Raw genomic sequence first — 18503 nt, 5'->3', positions numbered from 1 at the left:
TGTGTGTGTGTGTGTGTGTGTGTGTGTCTCAGGTGCTGATTGCAGTGGGCCGTGACGCCTGCACAGGGAACATTGGCCTGGACAAGGCTGGCGTCAAAGTAAACCCAAAGTGAGTGTCCTTCCCCCACCGTCGGCTGCCCTCCTCTGGGTCTCTGACTCTCTGCCACCAGCTCTGCTCATTCAGTCTCTGTGTGTGCGCCGCGCCGCTCTGCTTTGGGTGGAGCTGTGCCTTTAACCACAGCCAGGCTTGGGCTGGAGTCAGTCATGGTGATTCAGCAGTATTGCCACCCGTGTGTGTGTGTCCATTTTAATCAGGGAAGTTGAAAGCGATTGAATCAGAATCTGGCAACAACGGTGTATACAAAGAGTATTGTATTAGAAGAAGAGTTCTTTCGTTTGCAGATGTGTGTACGTGTGCCAACAGGTCTGTGTGTGTGCGTGCTGTGTACACACACACACACCAAGTATTCAAGTACATTCCAATGAAGTCCATGACTCATTGCGGAGAACAATAGTAGGGAAAGGCTGTGTATGAATGACCAGAGGCTGTTAGTCATGCTGTGCTTAAGGATCACACCTGCGGGAGGTCACCCTGCAGAATGCATATAAATTAGACCTTTTATGGAAACCGAGGGCTTGCCTTGACTGCAAATGATACGTGTGTGTGTGTGTGTGTGTGAGACAAACGGGTCCAGCTAGCTTTGTACTGATTAGTGTAGCACATGAGCCTTAAGGTCACTGGAGCCATCACATGACTCTGCCTGACCAGTTACCTTCCTTTCCTTGTCAAACCAATGTTTCTGCTTTAAACTCGCCTCTCTTCTTTCTTTCTCTCTCTCTCCTATTCGCTAAGTGTACAGTGGTTTTGAGCTGCTTTCTGCGTGTTCCACTGTATTGTGCTCTACAGTTTGTTGTTGTTGCCATAGATTAATGTGATCTGTGCTTGAGGCTGCAGCGCATGGGTCTTGTGATCAGTGAGGAATTAGCACTTGAGCCCTGGTATATGTCTCTCTCTGTTTTTTACACACACACACACACACACACACACACACACACACACACACACACACACACACACACACACACACACCACTACACCACTACACACACCTTGCTTGATCTGATCTATACCTGGTACGTTTGTAAGTGTAAACCAGAGACTTTCTAATGAGGAGACACAGCACTCAAAAAATCCTCCATAGAAATGCATGGGGCTAGTTTGTAACGTCAAAATGGCCGTTGTCTACACATATCCCACCTCTTTCCTCGGCAAAACATCGACATGTGAAAACATTGAGCCAATCATGTGGTGTGATGTGAATACATTGAGCCAATCATATGGTATGTTGTGAAGACATCTTCCCAATCATGTGTTGTGAACTCGCCGCTGGAGCAAGATTGGTGTGAAGACTTGCGCACGCGCATTTCTGCTGAATAGGATGCCCGATGAGTGCCCAAAAAGCGTTGCTATATGGCTGCCGAGTGGAGGGACTTGCCTGAAAGGACTTTGTGTAAACTCATGTAGGTCAGAGATTGAAGATTTTATAAAAGTTGCAGTGTCATGCCCTTATCAACATGGAAATCAGCGGAGCAGCTGACTTATGTAAGAGAAAGCGCTTGCAAAGAAATGGCAGCCAATCCTACTGTATATTGGGTAAAAGCGACAATGTTTGCATGGATTTCTCTCACCTCAACAGGGGTGTATTTTGGTCTAGCGTTACACCTACAGGGCTTAAAGGATTCCGGCACCATGCCGGATCTCCGGCGTGTCGCGGCTGTAAGGAACATTTCCTCAGGAGACAATTTCAGGAAATCATTATAGATGAGTGTCATCATTTTCGTTGTCCGTGATGCCGCTCCCCGAGTTCACCTACCAATGGCAGCCCTCGCTTTCAACCTAACAAATGTGTTTAGCCAATCAAAAGTAGAGCAGGGTGGGACTTAACTGCATGTTGTTGTAGGAAGAGAAGACCTCCAGCAGACAGCTGAAAGTGTTGCGGGGAGCGTGAGGATACTGGAGGGCAGGGCAGCCTACAGTGCTTCTGTCACTCGCCTGATCATTGATGGTGTCGAGAAATTACAGAGCGTTAGAAAATGAAATGAAACTGACAGAAGTTGGTTGACTGATGGGTTGATGGTCTAAACTCCCATCTCAGCCTGCTGTTTGTGTTAATCCAATTTGACCACAGTTTCATGTTTGCTATGTTGCCCACCCAATATTTCTATCAGCCCACATTAATATAGGCCAGAACTGGCCCTGTTTCAATTTGTTTGATTTTTCAACATTTATTTTAACTAATGAAATAGAAAACATAATGAATTGCATCCACATGTCCTTATGCAAGTAATTTCCACTGGTGGCCTAAATAAAAGAGAAGATAAGATTCCTTCCAATCCACTTCCATCCAAAGCTACAGGTCCTGACGGAGACGGAGTGGTAGACATTCTAATAGAAGAGCCCCTTGACTTCATTCACTCTGCAGTGCAAAGCCAAGACTCCTCTTTTAGCTAGTTAACTTAGTGAGTTAACTTACCCTGCTTTGTCACTAAAACCATGTCACATAAAATACTACAGTTAAATACCCAGTTATATATAGCACCACATGCAAAGCATCTCAGTGAGGAGGAAAAGCTTATTCCCTGATCCCTACATGCCTTGCAGGGTTTCCGTTGTCCGGTAATTGCCGGACATTGGCTGGAAAATGTAGGCCTATACTAAAGCAAGAATACGTCCTTTGGCTATGTTTTAAAGGAACAGGCTCTACCGTTTGAAAGTTGTTAAACCACACGCATATGCTGCATTTCAAATAGGAGGCGCGTGCTTAAAACAACAACAAACGAATGAGTGAGGCGGTTCAAACATGGCCAGGCCCAGGCAGACTAGCCTTAACCCTTAAAGGTGTAGGTTTTTGAACATTCTAAGTTCCGCAACAATTGAAGGTTCTAAAATTCTATGTTGAATTCAATGAACCCAGATATTCTTTAGAATGTTAATTTCCCAACATTCCCTTTAAGGGTTAAAAGTTTTTTCAGAGGCCAGACGTGATGGATGATGATAAATTGGTAACGCCTCAAGCCTCAGATGTCTGGTCAGCTCCACCACCACCAGAGGAAAAAGTAGAAGTGTCGGGCATATCTGTCGGAATCAGTGAAAGTGGAGTTGCGGGGGTGCGGCTGCACCAAGACACATGTCATTCTCCGTGTAGACAGACCCATGGGTACACTGGACAAGCATGCTTTCTCTGTCTATGATCTGCAGGGTTAGGGCCTCCTCGACGAGGAGATTGCTGGTCCGCGGATAATTTGCGGCACAATCAAATGGTAGGCCTATCATTGAACTGCAGACCCGAAAGAAAAAGAAACTAAATATTTTCCCGAATAGGAAATATTTCGTAATTCTTAATATTAAATAGAGGCATAGCATTAGGGGGTAGTGGTGTGAGTGCTCATTCAATGTGAGTGCGCAGTGGCACAAGTGAAACTGTTGAACCACTGGAGATGACGTGGGTAGCAGCAACAAACAACGTACATGTAGCCTATTTAAAACAACGAAGCGAATTCTTGCTGTCCATGAAAACAGCAGAGACTGGCTAGATCTTATAAAGCATGTTTAGGCCATAAAGTAAGTTAGGCTAATAAAACATGTTGCATTCTATTCGGCCTGATTATGTAATTCTTTAAGCTACATAGCCTGTCTCCAGTTTTCCTCAACTTGACTAATTAAGAAGCGATAATTCGATATTTGACCGGCATATCAAAATGTTCGAAAAACGAAACCTCTACCGGTCACTTTGACCGGCACTATTTTTATTCAAGCGGAAAGTCTGATGCCTTGTCTAAATCCTGTCTTGTCTTTCCAGGAATGGAAAGGTCCCGGTGAGCGACGAGGAGCAGACCAACGTGCCGCACATCTACGCCATCGGCGACATCCTCGAGGGCAAGTGGGAGCTGACGCCGGTGGCCATCCAGGCCGGCAAGCTGCTGGCACGCAGGCTGTTTGCTGGCGGCACGCTGAAGGTCAGATACGCACGCACGCACACACACACACACACACACACACACACGTACACCCCTCGCACCACCTCCTCTCTCCTAACCCCAGCCATCAGCCAGACTCCAACCTGGCTGTCTCCACATCCTAATGACACGGGTTCCCTGTAGTTTATGCCATTAGCATTGATTCACTTTATGGCCACTTGAGGTCATTGAGATCATTTGTTGCCCAAGTAGTTTAGTACTTAGGAGTCTAGTGAGTCAAGCCAACCTCCCTTATATGGATTAAGCGTAGTGCTGGACTAAAAACTCTTTGGGGCAGCCGTGGCCTACTGGTTAGCGTTTCGGACTTGTAATCGGAGGGTTGCCGGTTCGAACCCCGACCAGTAGGCACGGCTGAAGTGCCCTTGAGCAAGGCACCTAACCCCTCACTGCTCCCCGAGCACTGCTGTTGTTGCAGGCAGCTCACTGCGCCGGGATTAGTGTGTGCTTCACCTCACTGTGTGTTCACTGTGTGCTGAGTGTGTTTCACTAATTCACGGATTGGGATAAATGCAGAGAATTCGGGATCAAAAGAGTATATATACTTATACTTAGTCTGGGACTAGGACTTAAAGGGGAACTTGGCAAATATTTCAACGTAATAAACCCGTTTACAAATCATTTGGATGGTTAAATGACCTGTTCCGGTGAAAATGGTGACTTTTCCCGATGCCCCTAGCGTCCCCATGTGGAAAACCAACCTTGCAACATTGAGACTACCCTCTCAGAAAGAGAAGTGAGAAACAAGAAACTCGTTTTAAATTGTGTTTCTTACCTTGTAACATCCACATTGTCTGCCGAACTTATGCTAACCGTTTTGCTAGCTTGTAAACAAATCCATGTGCTTTATCGTTACCTTTTTCCACAGTTTGAAATAGCATAATGCACAATTTCTCCAGCAGAGGGGGAAATATAGCTAATCCTGCCAAGTTTCCCTTTAATTCCTGTACTTATTGTACAGGAAACTGCCCAATAGTGTTTGTTTGTTTTGACCGCTTGTTTATCTTTGAATTTATTGTCTTGAATGGCTTGTGTTGATGACTATATATGTGTGTGTGTGTGTGCAGTGTGACTACGTGAACGTCCCTACCACGGTGTTCACCCCACTGGAGTACGGCTGCTGTGGCCTGTCCGAGGAGAAAGCCCTGGAGCTGTATGGGCAGGACAACATCGAGGTGGGCACCAGAAACTGTTTGTGTGTGTGTGTGTGTGTGTGTGTGTGTGTGTGGGCAGTGGGCACACACCACACTGACATATGAAGGACTAAATGATTAGGACTCTTGCCCTCTGTGGGTTCAGTCATTTTGGATTGAGGCTACAATCTTGTGCACAGCTGCAGTCTTGTGAACAGTCGTGTTCATGTTGAAAGGTGTGAAGCCACTCGCAGGTGTAATAATGACACTGAATGTTTCTGTGCAGGTCTACCACAGTTTGTTCTGGCCTCTGGAGTTCACAATACCCAACAGGGACAACAACAAGTGCTACTCCAAGATCATCTGCAATAAACTGGACAATGTGAGTATCACTCAGGGACTGTTCCTGCTGATCTGTAGGATTGCCATGCATCTCTCCAGCATGCCTCTTTTCTCAGCCATAATATCTCATACGATTAACCTGTTCATTCCCATTTGGAATAGAGCAAATTCTGTAAATACTAAGCAGCAAACTGTTTTTAAAGTAAACTTCGGTCATGGTCCTCTAAATGTTTAGGCATTCTACTAATCACTCTTGTGAGTGATGCTTGATTGTGTAGAAGTCTGTAAAATGCTAAGCTTTCATGAGTGCGGTTCAATGAATGCGATCTCTTGGTTTCAGGAACGTGTGGTGGGCTTTCATTACCTGGGTCCGAACGCCGGTGAGGTGACTCAAGGCTTTGGCGCTGCCATGAAGTGTGGCATCACCAAGGACCAGCTGGACAACACGATCGGCATCCACCCCACCTGTGCTGAGGTGAGGCTGCATTCTCATTGGCTGTTTTTCCCAGGACTCTCCACAGGGGGTTACTTAGAGTACATGGTTTCATGAGGAGCCTGGGTTGGTTTGACTCTGACCTAGTGGTCAGCTTCTAAAAAGAAGCGCCCCATGGCTTTATTTCTTTAGGTGAAGGAAGCCATGGTGCTCTTCTATTATGAGTTCCACCACTTAAAACTTATTTGGGTTACAGCGAAGCTACACCAGGCGCGTAACTGAAGTGTTCCGTTCGCAACGTGTAAAGTCCATTTTAGATCAATGGTATATTTTTTTCGAACGTACACGCCGCCATCACGTCTGGTGGAGCTGCTTCCATTGATTATAGTGGTAGCTAATTGTTGCAGCAGACGCAACGCGAATGAAACGCTTCAGTTACGTGCCTGGTGTAGCTCAGCCCTCAGTCACAATACCACATACTTGGGATTACAAACCCAGGTGTCATCTGTGAGCCAGAAAGCATACCGTTTGTCATAGATGAAGTTCTGGATATACAGAACATTGGCATCTAGTTGACTAGCTCTGCTCTTCACATAAAGGCTCTTTTGTCTGTCCATTTGTTTATGGAAATGTTGTTTGGATATGTTCAGTGCCATACCGGTCCTACCTGTTGACCCTTTTGCTGTTTGTCTTGGCCTCTGTTTTGTTTGCAGACCTTCACCACACTGGACGTGAGCAAGAGCTCAGGTGGAGACATCACACAAGCCGGCTGCTGAGGTTAAACCCTGCTAGTTTAATGAGCTGCTCCTTCTGCTCTTAGATCAGCCTTTGCTCTCACACACACACACATTCTCTCACACACACACACACACCTCTGCTGGGCCCTCCTCACCCATAACTGCCCCCAGGTCAGTGCAGTCTCAGGTTATCCATCCCCGATCCGACACCCTGACTATAACCACTCAAATCAGACCAAGCTAGCAATTCTAGCAAGACACGGGTGACGTTTATTAAAAACAAATGCACTCTGTGGGGGCCAGTGCTTCAGAACTTGAGTCGGGTCAGGTCCACGTGGACGTCTGTGTTTCGGCTCCTCCTGCAAGCCAGACCGTCCATCCATCCACCATTTGGCTAGAGCTGAATTGGGTGGCTCTGATTGGTCAGGCCGTGGGAGTCCGAACAGCGCAGCGGCCCGGTGGCACCTGGTGCGGAGGAGGGCCTGGTGAGGAGGTGTGAGGGGTGAGTTGAAAGTGTGGCGATGTGTCAAGGGGCAGCTCGTTAAACAGCGGGGTTACTCTGCTGCTGGCCAAATCCTCGGACTCGTTCTCAGACGCGTGCCGACACTCAGTGCTCTCTCACTCTGAGACCGGTGCTTTATGATGTCTTGGCCCTTAACCCAGCCACTGCGGTGGGCTAGGACTGATGTTCTTCTGGGACGAGTTTATAGAGGTCGAATTACGTCCAATTCTCACACACACACACACACACACACACACACACACGTACGTGCATACTAATGTCCTTGTTTTTAGATCTGGTACACCAGAGTCAAAATGATTGGAGGGTCAGGTTCTCTTTGACTTTGACTCCTCCTGTTGTTCTGTGACTAGGCCCAACATTCCAGGTAGTGTTTTAACATCAGTGTCGAAACGCATTAAATTATTCATGTGTTTTTGTTTTGTTTTGTGGGTCTACAACTACATGCATCAGGCATCAGGTTTATATCAGGCATTTTCTTCTCTATCCTTCAACCAAACTTTGTGAACCAAAAGGTGCATGTCAGACTGGAGTAAAATCAGGACAATATCTAACACACACACACACACACACACACACACATATATCATGGGCACACTCAGACATGAACACACTGTTATTTTAATATTTGTCATTCAATTCTCCCTGTTCTTGCCGCTTTGCAACACACTTAGATATGTCTAAGATATATTTATATAAGTATATGGTATTGAAACATGGATTGGACTGAATGTTATGTTTGTTTACTTAACCTTACTTAAGTCGACTAAAAGTAAATTAAAGAACACCTTTCTGATTGCATTTTCATTAAGGAGTTTAGCATATATCTGTTTGTATCTGTTTATTTGCCACTGGCATGTGTGTTTATATAATGTATCTGATCTTGTAGCCCTTCTGATTGTTTAAGGACAGTATTTAAAAGGTATAATTTCTGCTGACGTGCTGTCACTTAGCAACAACGCCAGTCAAATGTACAAATGCACCTTTCCATAACATCACTGTTCTGAATAATAAAATAAGTAATAAAAGTTATGTACACAACACTGACAGCTTTGTGTTTTAATCAGTTTTGTGTTTTTTGTTTTGTTTTAATCATCCATGGAAGGATATTAACAGTTGTACCTGCGGTGCTGCTAGGCTCCGAGTAGAGTTCAGGATATTCGGTGTTTGCAAAACATTACCCATCTACATTGTCATCTTCCTCTTTTCATGTTCCAGTTGGCTATTATTGTGTTTCAAACTGTAAAGAACTTCATATCAGAACCTCAGCACCTGTTAGCAGAAGTTCTTTAGTGGCTTTTTCGTAGAGCCTGACCGATAAATCGGTGTGCCGATATAATTGTTGACGTATTGGTATTGCCATTTATGACCGCAAATAATCATTTTTTAATTAAGTAAAGGAAAGCCAAATACTGATCCATCATCTAAATTGTAAGTTAAAATATTGTCTTTCCATTACACACTGCAAATGTGTGCCAGTGAGAAAGGAACAGCGCATACTTTTCACGCGACACGCAAGCGTATTGGAAATGTTTCCAGCCAAAAGAGACCATGTCTGAGTTAATAATTTAAATTGAATTGAAATCTTTATTGTCTAATGCTGTGGAAATTCATCTCCACAATAAATGATCACATGAAACGCGACGCAGCAGTTAAGGACATGCACAGGCCACAGGAAGTCATAAAAGAGTATGTATGTTATCTTACATTATGCAATTTTCCTTTTCAATCACAAAGTATCTGTTTAATGCTGTTAACGTAAAAAAAACACAACACGGTGATGGTAATTTTGATACAGTTGAATGGTAGGAAAAATCAGGAACAGTGTTTTAATTACAACTAGAAATGCAATTCCAAGGAATTACCAGTGCATGAAAATGCTAAAGTTGTGATGTAAAATATCATGTATAGTTAAAACAGATAATACAGAGATGGTTACTACGGTGATATGATGTTAGGATAGACATGGTGGTTGCATAGCCTAATAAAAGTAGACTGTTTAAAAGCTGAATGTAGATAGTTTAAAAGTTGTTGATAGACAGTAGATAGTTTAAAAGTTGTTGATAGACAGCTAGTTTAATAGATAGTTTAATGATACTTTAAAAGTAGACCGTTTAAAAGTTGAAGGTAAATAGTTTAAAAGTTGTTGACAGACTGGAAGTTGAATGAATGTTGATATTCAAATAGTTTAATGGCTGTGTATAGGTAGATATTTGACGATAACTGAAAGTTGGAATGGCTCTAATGTTTGCTAGCAGTGCTAAGATTTTTAACTATGCTAACCATGCTACTTAGCTAATGTTTTATAGCAGTGCTAGCAATGCTAACATGCTAACCATGTTACTTAGCTAACGTTTTCTAGCAGTTTAATGAATGTTGATATTCAAATAGTTTAATGGCTGTGTATAGGTAGATATTTGACGATAACTGAAAGTTGGAACGGCTCTAATGTTTGCTAGCAGTTATGCTAAGATTTTTAAATCTGCTAACCATGTTACTTAGCTAATGTTCTATAGCAGTGCTAACAATGCTAACATGCTAACCATGTTACTTAGCTAACTTAACTAACATTTTCTAGCAGTTTTGCTAAACATGCTAACTATGCTAGCAATGTTAGCATGCTAACTATGCTAACCATGTTACTTAGCTAACCTAGCTAATCATTTTTAGCAGTTTTGCTTAAAATGCTAAGTAGAATGTTAACATGCTAGCATGCTAACTATGTTAACCATGTTACTTAGCTAACTTAGCTAATCATTTTTAACAGTTTAGCTAAAAATGTTAGCTAGCATGCTAACTAAGCTAACCATATTACTTAGTTAACTTAGCTAATCATTTTTAGCAGTTATGTTAACTATGCTAACTAGCATGCTAACTATGCTAACCATGTTACTTAGTTAACCTAGCTAATCATTTTTAGCAGTTTTGCTTAAAATGCTAACTAGCATGCTAGCATGCTAACTATGCTAACCATGTGACTTAGCTAACCTAGCTAATCATTTTTAATAGTTTTGTTAAAAATGCTAACATGCTAACCATGCTAACTAGCTACAGTGGGTAGGAGTCATAGTTGATGACAAGTGTTGACATAGTTGATGACAAGTTAAAAGTTGTTGATAGACAGCTAGTGAATGTATATAGTTTAAAAGTTTAAAAGTTGAATGTAGATAGTTTAAAAGTTGTTGATAGACCGCTAGTTTAATAGATAGATAGTTTGATGATAGTTTAAAAGTAGACCGTTTAAAAATTGAATGTAAAAAGTTCAGTAGATTAATGGGTTACATTGTTTAACAGTGGATTATTGTAGTGAGGACTTTTATTTTGAAACAGTTTTGGGCAGAGGAAACGGTTGAATAGGATGTGTAGTCCTAATTGACCCAGATTGTATGCTTAAAGCCTGAGGCTGCAGGTGGCCTGAACACCTGCCATAGGATTCTAATTGCTTAATGGCCGTATTATGATGTCATAATCGGCAATGTTAAGTCTATGGGGATTTTTAAAAAGTTTTTCTTTAATAGTTTAAAAAGTATAAAAGTTTCAAAGTTGAAAAGACATAGCAACCCGATCTGTTTGAAGACCTACGTTACAAAGTTTGAATGAAGTTTCTAAGTTAAACTGTTCAAGAGAAATTGCGTATAGAAAAAGTGGTAAGCGGAATAATAAGAAGTTGCCTAGGAAGAACAGTACAGTGCATTTTCATGCACTGCAATGATGTGCATCAAAGGAGAGACAGCATGACTTCACCTAAAGATCCACCAGCTGCTCTAACTAGTCAAGGAAATAGTCAGGGTTTAAGTATCCTTCCAGGCTGATGGGAGATGGCGGTCATCCCATCTTGCGTGGACCACACTGAATCAGATTTTGCAATTTTCCTTTCCAATCAAACTAAGTATTGCATTGTTTAATGCTGTTAACAGTAAAAAAAAAATTAAAAGCATTAAGTAGGCAACATACCTTGAATGTTAACGTGCCATTGTTGTCTATCACAAAAGTACAAAGACCTGACGCTGTTATTCATAATTATTTCATAATTTGGCCTTTAGGAGACCATAGCCTGACGTAGTCATGTGGGTGGGACTAAGTTCGGAATGGCACCCCAGGCTAAGGAGACCAGGTAGTTAGGCCTATTTAGACACAATGTCTCACCTTGATCAGAACTCTTCAATAGGTTATGCTAGGCCTACAATTTTACATTGTATTGAATGAACAACGGAAGATTTATCGTTTATTGGTTTTTGACATCCTCAAATATCGAAATCGGTATCGGTCTTAAAATCCCATTTCGGTCGGACTCTAGCCTAGGCCTACTTCTTAGTTGAATAGCCCATTGCAGGAGCACTAGGCTATGGTTTACCGCCCTGCTGAAGTATGTCAGCATTACTAAATTTGAAAGGATAAAGGACCTCTTGACCGTTTTTGGCAAATTTGATCTGCGGTAGAATGTAGGCTGTTCACTGTCCATTACATTCTGCATCATTATTTTTCCATCAGTGATTTTTAATCAGTTGCTTTTCAGTAGGCCTACTCTAAAGGGTTGTGTTTATGTCATTGCAATCAGACAAAGGCCCAACACCTGTCCAGTGAAAATCTGATGAAGCTCCTTTCATGAATCAGGATCTGAAGCCTGTCGGCTAATTCTTCCTCTGTCTCTCTCTCTCTCTCGCCCCGCCTCATCTTTATGCATTTATTTTGATGGGCTAATTGTGCTTAGATCAATCAGTAGCAGACTGGTGCACTGGTGTGAAGCTCTTGTCTGGTTTTTTGTGTACCTGAGAGGTGTGCTTCACTGCCTATTCAATCACCGGCGCAGGCAGGACCGTCATAGCAACACGAGAGCTGCTTTGAACAGAGTCCAAGGGTCACGATGTGTCACGACACGACGATACCCTGTGGCAGTAGCCTACTGGGAATAGGAGCTTCAGCAGCAGGCCAAGGAAGACTCGATTCAGATCATCCTTTAAAGGACATTCACTGTTATTGCATTGTTCACATTAACTTTTAATTGTAAGTGTTATAATGACTACAAAGTTGTGAAAACAAGTCTCCTTTTTGAAACCACTACTAAATTGACAATATTTGGCATAGCTGTGGATGCCATATGGATGAAGTCCTCTCTTTTGAAGCATCATGAAATAGCTGTTTGCTATGACTGTGTAAAGATTATTCAGTGTAAATATTGATTGTTTTATCGTATATCTGATCAAAACACTATCAGGTGCCTGCGTTTGCTCAAGAAAAGATTGTAGCCTACTACAAGGTGAGTCTTCCCATCCACCCTAAAGTGCTTGGTCACTGTGAGACTGAATAATCTGACTGAAGAGATCTGGTAATGGAGAGACTGGTGTAGGCTATACAACTCAAGGTAGCAGGTTAAATTACTGTGTGAGTGTGTTGTTAAAGGGCTTGCTCTTTGTTATTCACATCTTGCCTCCCGGTGGACATTTGTATCTTGTAGAAAGTTCTTCACTTCATGCATTACGTCCATTGATACTGCTGAAGGCCTTATTTGTGCAGTGGCTTTATTGATTTCCTTAGGCATTTATCACAGTTTGCTGTAAGTGTGAGGAGGAGTGAAATAGCGACCCCAAGTGGTTATATATTTCAAAAGGTAAAAGTAAACTGTGGCTTTAACTGGTTAATTCAGTATTTTAGTTTTAAGTATTCAGTATTAAGTAATCACTTAACAAGTTTGTCATGTAGCACTTGGCCACATAGGCATTAATCTAATTCTTGTACTTTTTGTGTTTAGTCTTCATAAGGGTCAGCAGTTAAATGTAGCCCAAAGACCTAAGCCTATGTGCAAAACTGTTATGTTTCAAAGCCTATATAAGGTATATTCTTTAAAGCATAACTCCAGATTGAAAACAACCTAGGGTCTATTTATAGTAGTTAACAAAATAAACATTTTGATTGAGAGCAAAATGATGTTAATTGGTGGCATTTTGAGCAAGACTGTTTTGAATGGGCTTATAGTGAAAGCTAAGGGGGCAAGCTAACACGTCAAAAAACAAACGCTATTTTATAGCCTACCACTGACAATGCTGAAAATATAATTACAGAGAGGTTATAACAAGACTTGTATCTGAAAGAAGCAAATTGCCTGGCTTCGTGTTCTGGTAGTGTCAAATAATTCGACTTCTTTCAGCGTTGGCTGAAGGTAAGGCATGTTTGTATTGTACGATTCAGCCAGATCTGCGCAGCACTGCGAGATCGAAGATCGTGGAAGACTTGAATTTCCCATTGGGGATCAATAAAGTATCTATCTATTTATATCTCACAAAGCCAGCCAATTTGTTTCCTTCAGATACAGGTCTTGTTATAAATTCTCTGAACCCTTTCAAAAGTTTACAATAGGCTACTTCAGTTTGTCTGTAGAGACCCTTACCACACTACCCTGGAAATAGAGAGTTCTCGCGAGAGCACAATGGAATTTTATGCCTTTTAATTTGATAGGACAGTGGAGAATGACAGGAAGTGAGTGGGAGAGAGAGTCGGGGTGGGATCCGGAAAGGACCACGGGGCGGGAATCGAACCCAGGTCGCCGGCGTACGGTGCAGGTGCCCCAGCCAGTTGCGCCACAGCTGGCACCATGATGCACGTTACTTTTACTCCTTGCATCCTGGGGGACCAATCAAATCGGCGGGGTAGACTGAGTATAGTTGAGACACCTTAAATATCTTGCTTGCACAGCAAGCCTAATATGCATGCTATGCACATGCATATTAGGGCCCTCTTTGATCATGGAAAATTTGAACGATACAAGTATCTCCCATCCAAGGATATCGGCAAGTGTTTTTTTTTTCCAAAGTTAGAATTTCACTTCACCATGCACCTTCGACAATGAATAGCTCATTACACTTATGTTACTGTTAAACGTAACTGGTATCATTACAAACATTATTCTGTGTCCTAAAAACTGGCATATTTTATGGCATTGTGCCATGTAAGGTCATTGCAAAATCTAGAGAAATCACTTCTTTTCAGTATGTATTTTTTGTTTGATTTTGTGTGGGCAAAAAGTGTCTCAACTGTACTCAGTCTACCCTATCTGATAGGCGGGCCAGAGGCGAGCTAAACTGATGACGACAGCGCTGCAACCATGGAGGTATGGCTGCAACATTGGAGATCAGTAAACATTGGTCGTAATCTTTCTAGATTACCAGGGTCTGGATTTTCCAGGCTATCACCACACTACCACAGAAGTGTAATTATATTTTGAGCATTGTCAGTGGCATAGTCAGCTTGCCCTTATAGCTTTCACTAGCTCATTAAGTGTTAATGCAAAAAACTGTCTTAATCAAAACTCCACCAATTAACTTAATTTTGCTCTCAATAAAAATGTTGACCTTGTTAACTACCGTAAATAGACCCTATAGTGTTTTTACTCTGGAGTTACGCTTTGTGTTGTTTACACAATACACAAGACAAGAGTGGTTTATAAGATCATATGACAGAAACACATTTACATCACAGCAGTCATTTGACCTCTTTTTTAGTTACCTTTTTGCTGGAAAACTAAAGTTGAGAAAGCTGACTAAATCACCACTAGATGTCAGCAGATATCTCTGTAAGATGTTGGGTTGTCTCATGTAAACCCTTCACGTAAGCCAACAACAGCTTATGATTTGGAACTTATAAGTAAGTTCATTTTCTTTTTAAAAAAATGTGTAAAAAGTATAGAGCTGCTGAGCAGGATGATATGAATAAAATAGAGAGAGTAACTGCACACACTCTTTTCTCTCTTCCTCTATCTCTATTCATAACTGACATTTGGCCAAGGTTGGTTATTGAGAGTGTGCGGCTACTATCTTTATTCAGAAATGGTGTAACATTTTCCTCCTCCAAGTAAAAAAGTCATATTTAATATTTACTCTGGGTACATTCAGTTGTGTTTCTATCAGCAGATGTCTGGAAATGGAAAGTTCTGTTTTTGTAAAAATATTTAGCCAAACCGAAACTCATCTCATCAGGATAAGGGTGGTGTGTGTGTGTGTGTGTGTGTGTGCGTGCATGTGCATGCATGAGTGTGTGTGTGCTTGTGTGTGTGTGTGTGTTTGTGTGTGTGTGCGAACGTGTGTGTGGTTTTTTTTTAGGCTCTTTTGTGAAATCGAGATTGCAGTTATCTGGTGTGGGGGAAGTCAAATTAAAAGCTAAATTAAAACACTTCCTAGATTTATGATGCAGCACAGCCTTTCCCAGCCAGATTTCCTACACTTATTATCTTAAAGTCACTTTTAATGAATGTTGTGAGGCTTAATCTTCAAGGTGGTATTGATTAGTTGTAGAAGGAACGGCATGCTCTTTTAACAGACAGCTCTTGTTCTCATGGGTGAAAATGTGTTTGCAATGAATCTCCGAAGTCCAATGCCCAGGATGGCAGACGTATGTTAAGAGCAAGTTATGGGAGCCACATGAGAGAGATCTCCTCCTGTCTGCTGGATCAGAACAGCTGGCTGGTTGGGGCCCAAGGCACAATGTGCTACGTCTCAGCTTCTCCCTGATTGTTTAGACGCACCCTTTTATGCACATCATGAGCAAATCAGTCTTAGACACTCACATAAACACTCAGGACACTTTCGCCCACTTAGAATCAAAATGGTAGTTACTTTATGTGTATTGCTTACAGAGAGTCATTTTACAAAGCATGGAGTCGGAGAGGTATTGAGCAATCCCATGTCCACCAGCTTCACCACCGCACGCTCACCTTCAAACGTCCTGTCTCCCTAGAGCCACATCAGGAGGAATGGTGAGGATGAAGTCACCAGGCTGTGAACATGATGCCTCCTCTCTCAGGTTACATTTATGAAGTATTTTTGTCAATCCTGTCGTCTCTATATCCATTTAGATAAGACAGTGCTGCGCTGATGCTTAGTTGAAGAACTCTGTTTTTTTAGATTAGATGAGTGGCAGAATGCTAGGCGATAGCATTTGGGTTATTGAAATAAACTATATTATCATCTCATCACAATAGGTCATTATTTGTTTGTATCCCCTTAGAGCCATCCCCCCCCCCCCCCCCCCCAACCACATGCACCTCGATCCTTCTCCTCCTCTCTCGATGGAATGAAGAGTCTATGACCCCCGGCTCCTCAGTCCCTCTCCTCCCCACTGCCCCCCCCCCCCAGCTTCCCTCTCTCTGGTGGCAGGCCAGACAGATCTCTGCTCTCACACAGCAGCACTAATGAGTGACAAAGCACATCACTCAGGAATGCTAGGCTGAGATGCCTCAGCTTGCTTAGGACACTAGATCCAAAGTCAGCAAAGTATATACTGTATGTCAAAACTATTATCAACAATACATATCATATATAGTATTATTACATGTCTAACAATTATTAACAATGCATGGACTTTCATTCTTATTAGTGTGTAAAGATTAGATTTGGTTAATATGTCCACACAATTCTGTCTATGACATTGTCCTGTCCTGTGAACAGGATTCTCAGTAACAAATATTCTCCTCTGCAGGGGAACTCTGCACACAGCGAGGCTGTTTATTGTTTACTACACATAACTGCACAACTGCAACTGATAAAAGCAGAATGGAAAACACTTGTGTACCCTGTCATCTTTGGACGTGCGGACATCAGTTATAATCTTCCGTCACCTTGTGTCTCACTAAATCCAGTAAAGCTGTTCAATCACCTCAATCACCTTGCAAACCCTCATACAACAGCCATTTAGTTCAAGGCATAATGATCTCTATTTTAATTTTGCAATAGGGGCTTATTTTCTGTTTGGTATTCACCATGTCCTTGATGGTTGATGAAGATGTCAATACTTCATCTTACCACCTCCCACCCCAATCTACGCTGTTCTTTCAGTCATTATATTACCTCCTATGAGAATGTAACAAATAAGCCAATTGTTTCCATTTGTTTAGACTTGGCACACACTCACACACACACACACACACACACACACACACACACACACACTTGCATCGCTTTACAGACTTTTTCTGGCAGCAAGCAAAGCCATTAGCTCATTCTGACACAGAACACTCTTGGGGATGTTTATCCCCCCTTGTTCCTTGTCAGACAGGCGCAGCCTCCTCGTTTGATCAGCGGAGAGGCGCTCAGACACGGAGCAGGAATGGCTGCCTGGCACCAGGAGTGGTCAGGAAGGGGGAACAGCCCGTCCAGTGCAGAAGCGGGTCAGGGCAGAGGGTGTTCACTCAGGAAGTCCTCTTAATTAGCTCTGTTCTCCTGGAGCAGCTGCAACATTCTCGTCAGATTGAACAAGGGGTTAGGACTTGGCATGGGAAAGGTAATGGAATATGGCTATTATTTGTGGCTCTAATTAAGTTCCAATTTCTGAACACGTTTTTGAGGAACCATTGTTAAGAACTTGATCTCTCATTCAGAATCAGGAAACAGCCAATTGACCCAGCAAGACCCACATCACCAAGACACCAGGCTTTGGATGTTTTGTCTTGTGTGAATATTATGCCATTATGGTGTAAGTTGTCTGTAATTATTATGTACTAATTATTTATTTATTAATAATATTAATTAATATTTTTATGTAGTCAGGAAATACGCATAAACAAGCTCTGATGTGATATTGAAGTAAAATAAAGGTAAAATTTTTCCTGGCATAGCCAGACTCTAATTCAATTCATTCAATTTCCCCAAATGGGCTCTGTAAATTTGGGTTAGCTTCCAGGCGAGGTAACATAGTCCCAAGTTATACGTTCTGTTATGTACAATATATGTTGTGCTATGATGTCTGGCCATAAAATATATTTTAGGCAGGGGAGTGTGAGAAAGTAGAGAGACTCCTAAAAAAGTTCTACCACCAACAGAGTCAGATATTTCTGTCCCAGATATTTTTGTCAGGGTCAGTCATATTGTATATTCAGAATATGACCAGTCCTCCTCTTGATGGCCAGCCAGTCTGAACTGGTCCCACTCATAGTATTATCTGCTGTAGTTGTTTCCCACGATAATGAGATTACATGCTGTGCTCCTCAGAAACTCAGATGTCATTGTCTTGTCGTTGATCTTCCAGATAACGTACGAATGCCATGCTGGAGCTTGTTCATGCTGGTGAGGAGTTTCCAGGTTACTCACTTCCTCTTTTCTTTAAGTTTCAGGCCCCCATGTCGCTGCCTGCATCCCCAGCTGGGATGTGAGTCATGTGGGCAGGATTACTGTCAGGCAGGCCTCCCACTCTCCCCCTCCATGCCTCATGTAGCTGCAACAGACTCACTCAGGATGGGCAGGAATGGGCCACCTTCTCTAGCCAGACCATATTATCACGTTATGCTTCATGTAGGGTGACCTGCGGCAAGACTCTGA

At 42.3% G+C, this 18503-nt stretch overlaps 1 protein-coding gene across 1 annotated transcript in view; it reads left to right on the top strand.

The window, feature by feature from the left end:
* The window catches only part of txnrd3 (thioredoxin reductase 3), a 22307-nt gene extending 14060 nt beyond the window's left edge, over nt 1–8247 (top strand). The window contains exons 11-16 of the mRNA XM_076268419.1: nt 33–109; nt 3861–4017; nt 5103–5210; nt 5455–5550; nt 5851–5985; nt 6657–8247. Of these exons, the coding sequence (XP_076124534.1) occupies nt 33–109; nt 3861–4017; nt 5103–5210; nt 5455–5550; nt 5851–5985; nt 6657–6719 (636 nt within the window). The 3' untranslated portion in view covers nt 6720–8247. The remainder of the gene's footprint in view (nt 1–32; nt 110–3860; nt 4018–5102; nt 5211–5454; nt 5551–5850; nt 5986–6656) is intronic.
* Nucleotides 8248–18503: the final 10256 nt, after the last annotated feature.

Source organism: Alosa pseudoharengus, unplaced genomic scaffold, assembly GCF_046254945.1.
Source record: "Alosa pseudoharengus isolate Yale_2024_CS ecotype anadromous, Long Island Sound unplaced genomic scaffold, YU_APseudo_1.1 YU_APseudo_1.1_scf_5, whole genome shotgun sequence".
NCBI lineage: Eukaryota > Metazoa > Chordata > Actinopteri > Clupeiformes > Clupeidae > Alosa > Alosa pseudoharengus.
Note: the sequence above shows the minus strand (reverse complement) of the source record. Positions and strands in the feature narration are given on the sequence as shown.